Here is a 15,516-nt window from a genome sequence, read left to right on the forward strand (position 1 = left end):
TTGTGGTTGATTTGTTTAAAAAAAATATCCAAAAATTGTTAATTGTCTACTAATCAGGATCATTAATTCTGCCGGTTTTTGAGCTCGAAATTTATTAGAAATGTCAAAAAAAAATTATTTTTTAATTCAATTTGATTTTGAAACTTCAAAATAAAGAACTAATGAGAAATTTACTTCCATTTTGGATGCCAAGTGCCCTTTTTTTTATCATTATTTCTTTTATTGTTTTTTTTTTATTTGCGCTGCGAAAACGCGAATACAATTTTAAAAATTTTGTAAATTGCGGGGTTTTAAATAAATTATAAATAGAAGTTTAATTCAAGTACTTACGTACTTATTTATGGGTTTTTTTTTAATTGTTAGATTATCATTGTTATTTAAATGTAAAAAAAACTTTTTGAATAATACATTTAAAATACCTGTTCATATAAGTACGTTCATACATCTGTACTTCACATACATAGAGATAAATATTCGTATGTGTAAATGTCCCACCTGCAGTAAAAAGAACGTTCATGTTCAGTTCTATTTAGTATAAGTTATAACCTCTCTAAAAAATGGCTTTAACAAACTTGATATTATTTTGTACATAATAATATAATTAAAATAAATATTTAAATTAAATAAACTAAATATTAAAAATATAAATATTTTTTGATATTTAAATTTTTGAATATTAGTTAATAAATAACTCGGTTTCTACAATTTGTTTACATAAAAAATTAAACGTAAGTTTGTTTAGATAATAAATCATAAACTGAGCCGCAAAAATTTAAATTACTTTAGCCGCTAATTATTCATAAACATTTTATATAAATAATATCATATTGATATTTATTTTTACTTGTAATATGTAATTTTTGATGGCAATTTAAATCTTACTGTTTTTTTTGTCTATGAACAGAAAAAAAAATTTATGTAAACCATAAACCTCGTGGCGGTGTCAATAATGTCTTCAGTTCATCGAACATTCGCATATAAATTGAGCAAACAACTTGCTGCTGATGTAAGACGACATATATCTAATTCTTCATCATATTCAAGAGAACTTTCAAAAAGTGAGAGCAATGCATCAGGATTTTCATCATCTGTACGTCATAATTTAACGTCAATTTTAAACAGGATTGTTGTTTAAATTTATAAATATAAAATTTTATTTTTAATTTTACTAGATATCACTTTGTGAAGTATATGAGCCAGTAGACTATGAAGATTTTCTTAATCAACATCTACTGATTATTGAACGTGATCCATTAAGATCAATATTAGATTTTCCACCGGATGATGTGGAGCTGCGAGTTGTCAAGCGTAAAATTCGGACGGAAAAACCTGTAGTTCCATTTGAATCTCTGTGAGAAATAAAATTAATTTATTTGATCTTAATTTAAAGTCATAGTATTTAGTTATTGTTAAATTTTAATTATTTTTTGTACAGTGATACGGTTACGCCTTATGTTCGAAGATGTATTGAAACTTTTACGTCTGATTACATAGTAATTCATCGAAAGTATAGAAGAAAAGCTTCACCGATTGCTCGAGAAAGATTAATTTTAGATACTCCTCGACAAGATTTTGAAGTTTGTATAAAAGATTTAATTTGTGTTAAGGCTCTTCACTTTTTTAAAATTTTCAATGACTCAAACTGTCATAGACATAGATATATTTTAATGACATATAGATTTTTAAAAAAATGACTTACAGTTGACACCAATTAGGAGTTAAACGAAATTTCGAAAATAAATTTCAGTAAAATCTTCATGTCGACTTTAAAATTTGAATTTTTAAATTTCGTATGCTAATTTATTCAACAAATTTGATTCAATTTCTTATTGATAACAATTGCGAGTAATGTTTTTAAAATTCTATATCTCGGCGAAATTGTCCTTTGTTCAATTAAGGTTTTTTTTTTTTTTTAATTGATAAAATTTTTAATACGGTTATGGCAGTCGAAAGTCATTGAATGTTTTGAGTATTCTCAGACAGTGCCTCCGACTTTTTTAAAATTTTCAATGACTTTCAACTGTCATAATCGTATCAAAATTTTATCAATTACCCAAGTAGGATAGAAACAACTTTAAGATGTCATAAAGATGTCTTTTAAAAGGTCAGAACAAATTTTTTTTGTCTCAAAGCAAAGTTTGTTTAAATGAATAAAACATACAGATGTTGGTCTTAGGAGTCATAGAAAATTTGTCTTCTTTTTTCCGTTTTAAAAAAGTCATTTCAATTAAAAAATCCTTTAGATGATTTATTTTACCATTATCTATAATTTAATTATTGCCGTCACCTGTGTCAAGTTTTATTAAACAGATGTTTTTTCGATGACAAAATTTTTATCACTTTGTTAACATTTTGGTGTCTTATCGATAGGTTAAAAAACAGCCTCAAAACTTATCTTATAAATGTCACAAAGCTAAGTGTGCTACTTGGGTAATTAAAAATCAATTAAGGCATTAATTAAAAAAAAAAAAGACAATGTCGCTGAGATATACATTTAAAAAAATTACTTACCGTTGATATCAATTAGAGGTTTAACGACATTTGTTATTTAATTTTCAGTAAAATCATATTAATTTTTATAATTCGAATTTTCAAATTTTGTGTGCTAAAATTTACTCAATAAATTTTCTATAACTTCTAATTGATAACAACTGTAAGTAATTGTTTAAAATTCTATATCTCAGCAAAATTGACGTTTTTTAATTAATGCTTCAATTGTTTCTTAATTAATTATGATAGTTGTCATTAAAAATTAAAAAAAATGGATGACAGTGTCTGAGAATGCCCTGAAATTTTACTATAAAATAATAATTTATCTTTTATTAAATTAAATACATAGGTCGATCAAGAAGATATTCTCTACAATTCGCCAAATGATGAAGATGATTTATCAAATTCATTAGACACACCGCGAGGTTCATGGGCTAGTTTAGATTTACGTCATTCTCAGCACGATCCTCTCTTACCCGGTTTACTTGATCGAGTTTCTCCAGAAACAATCGACCAAATAAACCAACAAAAACGATCTGAAGATCGACAGGATGCGATATTTCCACTTTACACTCCGTCGAATTGTCAGGATGACGAGTGGCAAGAAAGTAGTCCAGCGTTAGAACCAAGTGAATTATTTTCCCACAAAATACTCATTAAATGTCTTCAATTAAAATTAGAATTAGAAGTCGAGCCAATATTTGCGAGTTTCGCACTCTACGATGCCAAAGAAAAAAGAAAACTTTCGGAGAATTTTTATGTTGATATGAATCCGGAAAATTTAAAACGAATGCTCGGTAGTCATATCGCTTATAGCGATGCAAGTACTCTGGCAAGAAGTTGTGTCTTCAGCATCAGCAAACCAAGCCCTGATTTATTTATAGTAGTTAGGTTGGAAAAAGTATTGCAAGGTGATATTTCAGAATGTGCTGAGCCTTATCTACGTGATGATAAAAACAGAGATAAAGTAAAAGTCGCAGCAGCTGTAGCATGTGAACGGCTAGGACGATACAGAATGCCCTTTGCATGGACAGCGATACATTTATCAGCTGTAATAGGCGGTGGCAATGGCGGTGGTATTGATTCTGATAGCAACGGGAGTGCAGGATCATTAGATAGAAAATCTGGAAGTTTAGAGCACTGGCGCAAAAGAGTTGAACAACCGACTCGACGAGGTTCTTTGGAGCGTAAAAGTTCTGATAAACGACGGAGTTGGTCACCAGATGATTTTGCAAATTGTCTTGACAGTTTCCGACCAATAACGTTGACCGTTTCGAGTTTTTTTAAACATGAAAGTGAAAGACTCAGAGATGAAGATCTCTATAAATTTTTGATTGAATTGCGCAGACCTGGATCAAATCTAAAGCGATTGAAATGTATACCCGGAATTCTTAAATTAGATTTGAGTCCGAAACCGGAAGAATTGCCGAGGTGTTTAGATCCAGATTTACGAAGGCTCATACCGTATCCTGATGAAAAAAATAGACCGATAAAAGAAATTTTAGAATTTGCCTGTGATGTTGCAACACCTGATTTAACTTATCGTAATTTTCTATATATATATCCTAAGGAAGTTAATTTTAGTTCAAGAACGGGATCAGCTCGTAATATAACTGTGAGAATTCAATTGATGGGCGGAGAACAAGAAGCTGATGCACTGACTGCGATATTTGGGAGATCATCTTGCCCTGAAATGACTCATGAATGCTTTACTTCCGTTTCGTATCATAATAAAAATCCAAATTTTTATGACGAAATAAAAATACGTCTTCCGGCAGATTTAAGCGCTCGGCATCATTTGTTGTTTACTTTTTATCATATTAGCTGTCAGAAAAAAGTTGAGCAACCGAATGTAGAAACACCAATTGCTTATACGGTAACTATAAATTTGAAAATTTTTTTAATTAATTACATTAATTTTTTATTACACAATTATTGGACTAATTGAAAAAATCGACGTTTGTTTATTTTTCGAGGAGGCTTCCAAAAGTTTCAGCAGGGTAAAAAAATTGTCAAAATTAGAGCTCTTCATATCAATATCGAAGACTTCCTGATTGCAATTTCTCATTTTCCATTTAAATAACATGGGAAAAATTTTTAGAATTTTAGAATTTCATAACTCATCAATGAATAAGCATACCGAAAAGATCAGTACATATTTTTGTGGAGAATTGAATGCTCTACAAAAAAAGTCTCTTATCATTTTTTGATAAATTCAATATTTCAAAAGTTACCCGAGGTCAAAGTTGAATTTATAGAATTTTTACAATAATTCGACTTTTTTGGGGAAACTATCAGACTTATCACTAAATGTCATAGGACCTTTTTTGTAGATCGTTTCATTTCCAACAAATTATCTTCTACAAGCTTTTCAAAATTCTTGAATGCTCTTTAGTTATTTGCATTAGAATTAAAATCAGTCATAATACGACTTTTGAAACTGATTGATTTTTGAGCGCGGATAACTAAAGAGTATTCAGGAATTTTGAAAAGTTTGTAGAAGATAATTTATTGAAAATGGAACGGTCTACAAAAAAGCCCTATGGCATTTAGTGATAAATCTGATAGTTTCCCCACAAAAGTAGAAATAATGAAAATTCTATAAATTTAACTTTGACATCGAGTAACTTTTAAAATATTGAATTTATCAAAAAATGATAAGAGACTTTTTTTGTAGAGCATTCAATTCTCTACAAAAATATGTATTGATCTTTTCTGTATACTTATTCATTGATGAGTTATAAAATTCTAAAAAATTTTCCTATGTTTTTGAAATGGAAAATTATTATCAGGAAGTCTTCGATGTTGATATGAAAAGCTCTAATTTTGACATTTTTTTTTACCCCGTTGAAACTTTTAGAAGCCTCCTCGAAAAATAAACAATAGTCGATTTTTTAGAATCAGTCTAATAAATATATTTATTTTTTGTATAGTGGTTGCCTCTTTTACGAGATGGACATCTTCAGTACGGTGAATTTACATTACCTGCTATGCTAGATCCACCTCCGTCAAACTATTCTTATATAGCCCCGGATGTACTCTTACCTGGTACCAGATGGGTTGATGCTCACCGCGGTGTATTTAACGTTATCATTGAACCTGTATCAAGTGTGCATCCTCAAGATAAATTTATTTATAGGTATTTAATACTACCATCGTTCCAATTCCTCCATTTTCACCAAAGAATTACTATCTTTACTCATAAATAGTAACTTTAAAAATTTTTACAGATTCTTATCTCTCTGCGGTTATTTGGAAACCGGCCAAGTGCCTCCGAGAATCGGAGAAGCTGGAATGGAAGCAGAGTTGAAATCATCACTACTAGAATTATCTCGTGCATCAAACTCAGCTCTCGTACGTTCACTTCCTCAGTTATTCGATCAACTAATATCATACTTAGTGGTCCCTCCAACATTGCCATCATGTCCAATAAATATCGCCGCGGCTCTATTCGAAGCTATCGGTCTCCTAGCGAGAAATATCACAAATTTACCAGACGGCCAAGTGGACGTTCACGGTAGACACACACTCCTAGCAACATACGCCGCATATCAATGCTCTCTACCACGAATGACATCATCACCAAGAGTTGCTCGTTCCCGCAGTAACCCAGATCTGTCAGTAGAAGACTTGGAAATGGAAATTCACGCTCGTGGTTTAGATCGTACGGCATCAATGCGCCAAGAATCTCCACTAATAAATTGCCCATTGATCAGAAGGCTACTCCATGAAGAATTAGCTCTACACTGGGTCGTCTCAACTGGACAAGCTCGTGAACTAGCGATAATTCACTCGTGGTTTTTTTTTGAACTGATGGTCAGATCAATGGTAATCCATCTCTACGAAGTTGGCAATTTAGACGCACCGCGAAAAATAAGATTTTCACCCCAGTATTGTGATGACATTTCTACCCTAGTTGATGTTCTAACAAACGAAGTGATAAATAGATACGTAAAAGATCTTAAGACAGCATACAATTTAATATTCAGCCTGGCTAATTTTTTATCTGATTTGCTGTCAATTATGGACCGCGGATTCGTGCTTTCTCTAGTTCGTACAACCTGTTGCCTGCTATCTGATGCCACAATTCACGTTCCCGATTCCACGACACTTTTTTCCCTCAAAATGGATTTTATCAGAACAGTCTGCTCTCATGAGCATTTCGTTGCTTTGAATCTTCCATTTGGTACCGGATATACATCGGGATCAGCACCAGCATCTCCAAGTCCTTCTACCAGTAGCAGTACCGGAAGTCTTATTTCTACACTAGTACCTGGTAATTGCGCAAGATTTGCTGAACTAAGTCAAGAATTTCGTCAGCAACATTTTCTCGTAGGTTTAATTCTGTTAGATTTATCAACAACTCTTGAAATACCCAATCCAGTTTTACAAAATAAAGCCATTGGTTCTGTCAGATATTTAATGAGTTGTCATGACAAAGATCCAAGGTATGCTGACCCGTCATCAAAAGCACGTGTCGCAGTAATTTATCTTCCGTTATTAAATATTATTATGGACTCACTTCCCCAACTTTATCAGTGGGATTCTAAAAATAAGAACTTGTATCCCAACGATACAAATTCCATCACCCAGTCAGTAGCGCTCGCTATTGCTGGTGGTAATGCTGCAGACGTTGCTAGTCTCTATTGCCGAGTGTCATTAAGCTCAGAAGCAACTCGGCATCTTCTTATGTGTTTTCTCTGGGTCCTAAAGGGACTGGAACGCAGTGTCCTGATTCAGTGGTGTTCTGAATTAAATTCCCGCCGCGTTTTATGTTTACTGCAAGTACTTAATATTTGTATCGCTGCGTTTGAATACAAAGGGAAAAAAGCTTTAAAGAGAATGCCACAGCAGGTCGCTGCCTCTGGTGACATTCGTTCGAGATTAGAAGACGTGATACTTGGACAGGGAAGTGCAAGAAGTGAGATGATGTTGCGACGCAAGGAACGAATTATTGGGGACAAGCTTCGATGGAGAAAAGATCAAATGTCTTATAGAGCCAATGAACCAGCTGAGGAACGAGTCGTCGAACAAGACGCTCATATAGAAGGAGCTTTAGCTGCTGAAGCTTCGCTTATTGTCCTTGATACCCTAGAAGTTATCGTCCAGGCTGACTGTGCTGGTGGTGCAGTCAATGGGGTACTGAAAGTACTCCTGAAAGCTTTGGCCAGAAATCAAAGCACTTCTGTACTGCAGCATATGTTTAATTCTCAGCGCGCACTTGTCGTTAAATATCACAGTGCGTTTTTTGATGACGGAAGTGAGAGATGCGGCAATCTTTGCTTGACCCTTCTTACTCGATGCAGTTCTCCATTGAGTGCAATCAGAAGTCATGCCGCTGCAAGTCTGTACCTTCTTATGCGTCAAAATTTTGAGGTGGGTAATAATTTTGCAAGAGTTAAGATGCAAATGACGACATCACTATCGACTCTCGTTGGTCGCGGACGTGGTCCGAGTGAAGGTGCACTACGTCGAGCGTTGAAAACTGTTTTGGTTTATGCTGAGAGAGATACTGAGTTAGCAAACACTAGTTTTCCGGAACAAGTTAAAGATTTGTTGTTTAATTTACATATGATACTTTCGGATACCGTCAAAATGAAAGAGTTTCAAGAAGATCCGGAAATGTTGTTGGATTTGATGTATCGTATTGCTAAAGGTTACCAGAGCTCACCGGATTTACGACTAACTTGGCTAGCGAATATGGCACAGCAACATATGGAACGTAAAAATCATACGGAAGCTGCGATGTGTCTAGTCCACAGCGCGGCACTTGTCGCTGAGTATCTGCACCTGCTTGAACCGGGCAGCGGTGGTCGGCCTATTGGGGCAGTAGCCTTGAGTTCTGTTTCTACTAATGTGTTAGAAGAAAGTGCTGTTGGTGATGATGTTCTTGCGCGGAGAGAAGAAGGTCTATGTCTTGGGCCAGATTTCTCTGAAAGTGGACTCGCTGGATTACTAGAGCATGCGGCTAGTTCATTTTTTGCTGCTGGAATGTATGAGGCTATTCCTCATGTTTATCGTGTCCTTCTACCAATAGCAGAAACTGCATATGATTATAAAAAATTGGCAAATATTCATGGGTAAATAGAATTTAAATTTAAATATTTAAATTTTGTATTTTAATAAAGTAATTATTTTATATTTATATTTATATTTATATAGTAAACTACATGAAGCTTACACGAGAATTGACCAACTTTCGGGTAAAAGGGTTTTTGGTACTTACTTCAGAGTCGGTTTTTACGGCAGCAAATTTGGAGATCTTGATGGCGAAGAATTTGTTTATAAAGAACCGACTCTTACAAAACTTCCTGAAATATTTTCAAGACTAGAAAATTTTTACATTGAACGATTTAGTGTCGATAATGTTGTGATTATCAAAGACTCTAATCCAGTAGATGTGAGTAAATTGGATCCTGATAAAGCGTATGTTCAAATTACGTATGTAGAGCCGTATTTTGAAGCATATGAATTGAGACACAGGCCAACTGTTTTTCATAGAAATTTTAATATAAGTAAGTACTAAATATATTTAATTTATAGAATAATAGTATATCATTATGGATTTAAAGTAAATAGCAATTATATTGTAATAGAACGATTTATTTATGCGACACCTTTCACTACAAGTGGCAAAGCTCATGGTGAGCTGAAAGAACAATGTAAAAGGAAAACAATTTTAACAGTCGCCACGTATTTTCCATACCTCAAAACACGTATTCGTGTTGTAGCTCGAAAGCAAATTGTACTTAGTCCTATTGAGGTAGCAATTGAAGATATCCAGAAAAAAACAGTAGAGGTATGGAGTTTATTTAAAATAAGGTAATGGTCTAGAAATGGGGCACAAATTTTTCAAGGTTTCTGCTTACAGTTTAAATATCTGTAATTAAACTTTTTCCACGTGTTCAGTTACATAGTGGATTAAATTTCCTTGCCTTAGTTTTGTCTGTAACACACAATTCCTGTCCAAGTCGTACCTAAAGGGTAAAAAATTTATGAAAATACATGAGATCTTACAAGTTTTTAAATATATAATAATAATTTTTTAAATAAAGTTTTAAAGGTTGATCAGAGCCACAATAATTTACAGATCTCGAATCCTTGAATCGACACATACTTGCTGAAAAATTTTGATTCGGTGTTTTCTCTTTACATTTCAGTCAAAATATTTAAAAAATAAGATGTTCTTGCTGATATTTTTTTTTACGAGACGTCACTTCTCTAATAAAATGAGGGAGAGACTTGATTAAAAGCCATATGTACAAAATTGAATTTTTACTTGACATTAACAGTTGGATCCTCTCTTCTAGACCATTACCTTAAATCATTAATTGATTTAAAATTAAACTAATAATGAATGCTTTCTTTAATTAGCTGGCTACTGCAACGAATCAAGATCCACCTGATCCAAAAATATTACAAATGGTACTTCAAGGTTGCATTGGTACAACGGTAAATCAAGGACCAGCAGAAGTGGCTAATGTATTTCTCTCAAATATAAGAGAATCAAATGTGCATCCTTCAAGATTTCAACATAAATTGCGGCTTTGTTTCAAAGACTTTACAAAAAAGTGTTTCGACGCATTGCGTAAAAATAAAAATCTCATTGGTCCGGATCAACGTGACTATCAACGTGAATTAGAAAGAAATTATCAGCGTTTAACTGAAAAGTTAGCGCCTCTTATTACTTGGAGGTAAGTTATAAATTCAATGATTATTTTTTTATTACACTGTAAAAAAACAGGAGTTTCGGAGTTTAAAAAAAAATCACTTCGCATGCAGAGTGAAAGTAATTTTTTTCTGGGCGGAATGACGCGGATTTTATTCAAATCCACATTCACTCCGGTCCGGAATTTGAATACTTAAATAAATTAATATTTAATAGAAACAGCTATTAATTAGAAACATAATTATTTAAAGAAATAATTCATTCAGATATTAATAATTAAACTTAAAATATCATGTTTTTAATTTATAAAATGTTTTAGTAACTCACAAAATTATAATTTCATGTATATAATACATAGTAAAAATATTAAATTATTGAACAGCTATAGTGACATAGTTTTTATAGGAATATTTTACATTTCAGTACAATATGAAATGTTATCTCGTGGTATGGTTGATGTAAGCCTTACGACAGTTTGTGATTCAGTGGAATTATGTTTGGGAAAATTTTATTATCAGCTGCTTATAATTTTTAAAAATCATTTCGCGCGAATATCTGAAAAGGTAGCTCGTAATTATTTCCGTAAATATAAATGTCTAAATATCAAAGACCTAGCTCACTGTATTAGTAATTTTTTTTATAATTAATATTTTCCGAAACTCCTTCGGGGTAAAATTCACTCCGGGAGAACTAAATAAATAAAGTCATCCCCTCCGCAAATTTTTTAGTGTACAATTTTGATAAAAAATAATTATTTTACAGCGGGTCTCCTCCGATGAATCAAGAATGTCCATCATTAACATCTTTACTCTGGTAGAAGCTTGCTTACTGCCATAAAAAATTTAACCAAAGACATCATGATACTCATATGAATATGAAGCATATTGATACTTTTTATTCGAAGACTTTTATATTATTTACAGAAACAGTAAGATATACCTAATAGTATTTTGGCAATCTATTTATATTTATATATATATATTTTTTTTTTTTTAATGACAAATTAATTTTAACTTAGGAAAATCCATTAATGTCTACATCACACTCAATAATTATAAATTAGTTAAATTACATTAAGTATTGAGTACTTACTTAAAATAATTTAGTCATTTAAATTTAAATAAAATACTTATCAACAGCTTGTAGTTAGGGGATTTTCCGATTCAATCAAATGTAAAGCCTCGTACACAATTTTATTTAATCGTACTTAAAAAAAATTTTTAAATTATTTATTAATTAATTAAATGTATCTAGTAAATAAGTAGTCAAATTTGGCTTAAGCTTTTTTATACAGATGTGGTAAATAAATTTAAATATTTTTAATTTATCATAGTAACAAAGACTTGATTTTTTATTTTATTTTATTTAAATTAATACATTTAAACAAAAATAAATTTTTTTTTCTTACGTCAGAACTTGATGACAAATACAAAAAAATAATAAAAATATTGGAAATCATTTTTATAATTAAAATAAAATTTTTTCCTTATGTTATCACGTTGGTTGCGGTCTGTTGAGAGAAAAGTTCAGCTTGGACGGCATTTAAGAACATGGGTACGCTGTGTTGTGTTTTTAAATGACGTTCAATAAAGTGCTCGAGAGTTGCTGAGAATGGAGTCTCGAGTAAATCTACACCTTCTCCAACTTGGAAGTACAAAAAATCATCTGGTGACTCGGCATATTGACTTGATAGCTTGTATCTGCCTTCTTTCGTTCGATCAACTCGCCAACCAAATAATTGATAACACGCCTGTCGATATTCGTGAGATGATGCTTTAAATACATCCTTTAGTCTTGCGATTTTAATTTCATGACTTTGTTTAAGCTCAGCTATTTCTATAAACATTTAATAGGAACAAAAATAAAATATTTTTCTGATAAAGAAGTAATGAAAAAAATAAGTACTAACCTTGAGCTTGTACTGAAGAAACGCCGACAGGTGTTTCAGTATTTCCTAACTGAACTCTAGTTCGCAATTCCTCAACCTCTTGCAAAATCGCCTTCATTTTTTCTTCAGCTTGTTGACTTGCAATAGCTGCTGGGTTCATTTTAAAATGTAATATCTGTGCATTGCAATTGAAGTCTCCTTTGAGAGCTCGATGCTCTAGTTCGCCTTTGAGCTTATCAACTTCTTCTCTTAATCTTTGACATTCTCCTCGTGTTGTCATAGAATCAACGTTGTCTAAATCAGCTTCTAGTTTTGACACTAAGTCCCTGAAAATGATTAAAGCTTAAAAATGTCGTCCGCGATTCTCTTCGACTTTGAAATTGAATTGTTTTGAATCATCTTTTTAAATCAGAAAGAAAACGAACCCCTAATCTAGCCACCATGTTATTTTATTATATAGCAAATAGATAAAAATAAAATGTATGGCTTAAAAAATAAAAAGTATAAATATGTTCATTCTCTCTACCAATCAAAGGGTTAAATACTAATTTAATTAATTATAAATATATATTACCTGTAGCCTTCTAAAGCCCGTTCCAATGCAGGAATACGTTCATTAACAACGTTATTAGTATCGACTGTCATTTCTTTTTCATATAAATCCAACTGTTGTCTATAACTATCTCTTTCACGTGTAACTAACAACATTTTTTTCTGTAATCTACTGACAAGCTTATTTAATCTATCAACTGACACGGCTGATTCGTTAGCTAATTTTTTAGAATCCTCATATTTTCGCTGCAAATTATAAATTTCACGTTGCATTGAATCAACTCGAGAACGCAGCTGACCCTCTTCGGATGTTAATATAGCTTCCGCATGCTGCAGCCTATTAATTTCTTTTTTTAATGACACTGGATCAATTCCAATTCCAATTGATTCATATTCTTTCAATTTTCCCATCAGTTCACTACATCTGACCTCCAGAGTCGCTACTTGGTGTTCAACTTTTTCAGTATGTTCTAATCGTTGCATCATATTTGACATTTGTTCTTCAAGAAGTAATTTACCTTTTACTGACTCCCGCATTGCATTTATTATTTCTCTAGATGCCTGTAATTCTTTTTCTAATTCATTAGCTCTCGCAGCTCGAGCAAGTAACGTTTTACCTTCTTCCCACAATGATCGTTCAGATTCTAATTTGTCTATTTTTATTTTACTATTTTGAAGTTCTAATTTTTGTAATTCAAATTCTTTTTGCAACACCAAATTATCACGTAATTTTTCTTCTAAATCAGTTATTCTTTTCTCAGCCATCTCTAATTTTACTTGTGTTTCTGATGTTTCAGATTGAGCTTTAGGTGATGATACTGATGGTGGCTGTAAATTTGTGTCATCTTCATTGTTATGTTTGGAATGTTCTGTCAATTTAGAATTCTCTTCCATTAAATTAGTTATCTTTTGCTCCAGTTCTATTTTAGTCTGTAATTTATTTAAATAATTACTAAATTTACTTTTAACAATTACAGAAGATTTGGAAGAAAATCGAGAGGAGGTTCAACGGTCTAGAAATCTGTGTGGGTATACGTCTGTCTGAATGTTTCGTGTATTTCTATGATATCCTAATATCTAATGTTTATTATTTCATTCATCATATCAATATATGAAATATAATTACAATTATTTTAATGATCCAATATTGTCAACAAGTTATTAGTATATAATTATTAATTTTATAAAATTAATACCTGAAACAGTTCATTTTCAGCATTTGTCTGAGCCTCACGAGCCTCTTGAGCAGTTTTTCTTACAGACTCAATCCGCCATTCTAATTGTTTAATAGTCTGTTTATCTAACTCAGCTTGCATCTCCAACATATTCTTTTCTTTTTGAAAAACTTCTTCTAATTGATTCCTTAATTTATGTAACTGTTGAACTGTACCCTCCTGATGTGACAGCCGTGTCCGAAGTGAAACGACCTAAAGCAGTAATAAGTAATTAACCAAATTTATTAATTTAAGAATTCAAAAATAAAAATATAAATTTACTTCTGCTCGAAGTCGTCTCCATTCCCAAGGGCTTCCAGGTACAGCTTCACCAGGATTATTACCAAGTGATTCTCTCATGTCATTCGTTCGTTTACGTTTTGGTGGAGTTTGCTCATCATTATGGGATAATACTGTTGAAGAAGAAGCATTCGCTTCAGATAAAAGTAATCCTGGATTACTACTGGTTGATGTAAAATTAGAAGTAACTCTTAATCTATCACCAGAATCTAAAGTATTCGTTGATAACGGAGTTGTAAATCCAGCTCCAGAAAGACGGAGAGAAACTCCACTGTTACGACGATAATTTTCAGTTGTTGATTTTAAATCATTAAGCATTTTTATTACTGCTGTTGGATCTTCTTCATTCATCTGCAAATTTAATTATGATTATTATCATAATTTAAAAAGTTTTAAAAATTTCATTCATAACCTCAACACTTTTGATTGACGTAATATATCTAAGAAATTTTATGCAAAAATACCTTTAGTACATTTGATTGTATTATTAATTATTTAAATAAACTTATACCAATTAATATTAATTGTATAAAATATTTATTTGTTAAAAACAAAACCGGCTTTTTATATTTTACAACTAAATGATGTAAAAAATTTTGTTTGCAACCGTTTTGTTGGCTTTACTTTCAAAATTCGAAGATTTTTTTTTATGGATCTGAAGTTAGTAGACAATTAACATGAGTGTGAATGGAGCAGAGATCAGGGAGATTTAAAATTTTAAATAATTTAAAAAATAATATTTACAAAAAATGCATTTATTAGTTTTAAAATTTTTTAAATGCGCATGTTTTAAAAATTTTATTTTATTAATTATTTACTCTATTTATTAATAATTTTAAATTTGTCTGACGTCTGCTAAATTCACACTTATCAATTAATGATGAAAGTAGCAGACAATTAACAATTTTCAGATTTTATTTTTCAACAAATCAATTCACATATTATATAAAAAATTCAAAAAACTATAAGTGCAATTTTTTAAATACGTTTTTTTTTTATAATTTATTATTTGTGAAAAAAAATTTTAAAACTATTGGACGTCGGCTAACTTCAGTATCATGAGAATTAATAATTTTTCGATTTGTTTTTCAACAAATTGATTACAGAAAAACATAATCTAAAAATATGCGCATGCAGAGAATTAAAAAAATTATAAGCGCAATTTTGAAATATCTCTTTTTTTTATAATTTCTTTTTGAAGAAATTTTAAAAATTATTGGACGTTGGCTATCTTCAGTATTAACTTTTTTTATGTTGAGTTACAGATGACAGCCACGCAAGCGCTTTTTATGGATTAGAAAATAATCAACTAAAGGTTAACTTACATGATTCGTCAGCCAATTAAATTTTTGTCTTTCGTAAAATAACCAATTAAATTTTAAAACTTTTCAAAGAAACGTCAT

The 15,516-nt window shown here is 31.5% G+C and overlaps 2 protein-coding genes across 3 annotated transcripts; one reads left to right on the forward strand and one right to left on the reverse strand.

Annotated features, from left to right (window-relative positions):
• Nucleotides 1-14: 14 nt before the first annotated feature.
• Nucleotides 15-11,445, forward strand: LOC103580743 (dedicator of cytokinesis protein 7). Of its 2 annotated transcripts, none has more exons than XM_008562636.2 (11): nucleotides 15-728; nucleotides 905-1,090; nucleotides 1,173-1,351; nucleotides 1,436-1,577; nucleotides 2,840-4,366; nucleotides 5,424-5,629; nucleotides 5,721-8,570; nucleotides 8,653-9,005; nucleotides 9,087-9,289; nucleotides 9,865-10,184; nucleotides 10,922-11,445. In XM_008562636.2, exons 2-11 carry the CDS (start codon nucleotides 950-952, stop codon nucleotides 10,974-10,976), a joined length of 5,976 nt encoding a protein of 1,991 aa, XP_008560858.1. In that variant the 5' UTR covers nucleotides 15-728; nucleotides 905-949; the 3' UTR covers nucleotides 10,977-11,445. The 2 variants fall into 2 exon arrangements, 1 of the variants encoding a protein (XP_008560858.1); XR_549610.2 differs by lacking the exon at nucleotides 15-728 and having other exon boundaries at nucleotides 750-1,090; nucleotides 10,922-11,087; nucleotides 11,178-11,445.
• Nucleotides 11,446-11,475: 30 nt separating this feature from the next.
• On the reverse strand, nucleotides 11,476-14,754 carry LOC103580733 (mitotic spindle assembly checkpoint protein MAD1). The gene is made up of 6 exons (XM_008562617.2): nucleotides 14,578-14,754; nucleotides 14,096-14,464; nucleotides 13,796-14,026; nucleotides 12,622-13,529; nucleotides 12,069-12,373; nucleotides 11,476-11,995 (listed from the first exon to the last, which is right to left on the reverse strand). The coding sequence occupies exons 2-6, from the start codon at nucleotides 14,462-14,464 to the stop codon at nucleotides 11,646-11,648; spliced, it is 2,163 nt and encodes a 720-aa protein (XP_008560839.1). The 5' UTR covers nucleotides 14,578-14,754; the 3' UTR covers nucleotides 11,476-11,645.
• Between the last annotated feature and the right edge of the window lie 762 nt (nucleotides 14,755-15,516).

The sequence above is a fragment of the Microplitis demolitor genome, chromosome 5, assembly GCF_026212275.2.
Source record: "Microplitis demolitor isolate Queensland-Clemson2020A chromosome 5, iyMicDemo2.1a, whole genome shotgun sequence".
Classification (NCBI taxonomy): Eukaryota; Metazoa; Arthropoda; class Insecta; order Hymenoptera; family Braconidae; genus Microplitis; species Microplitis demolitor.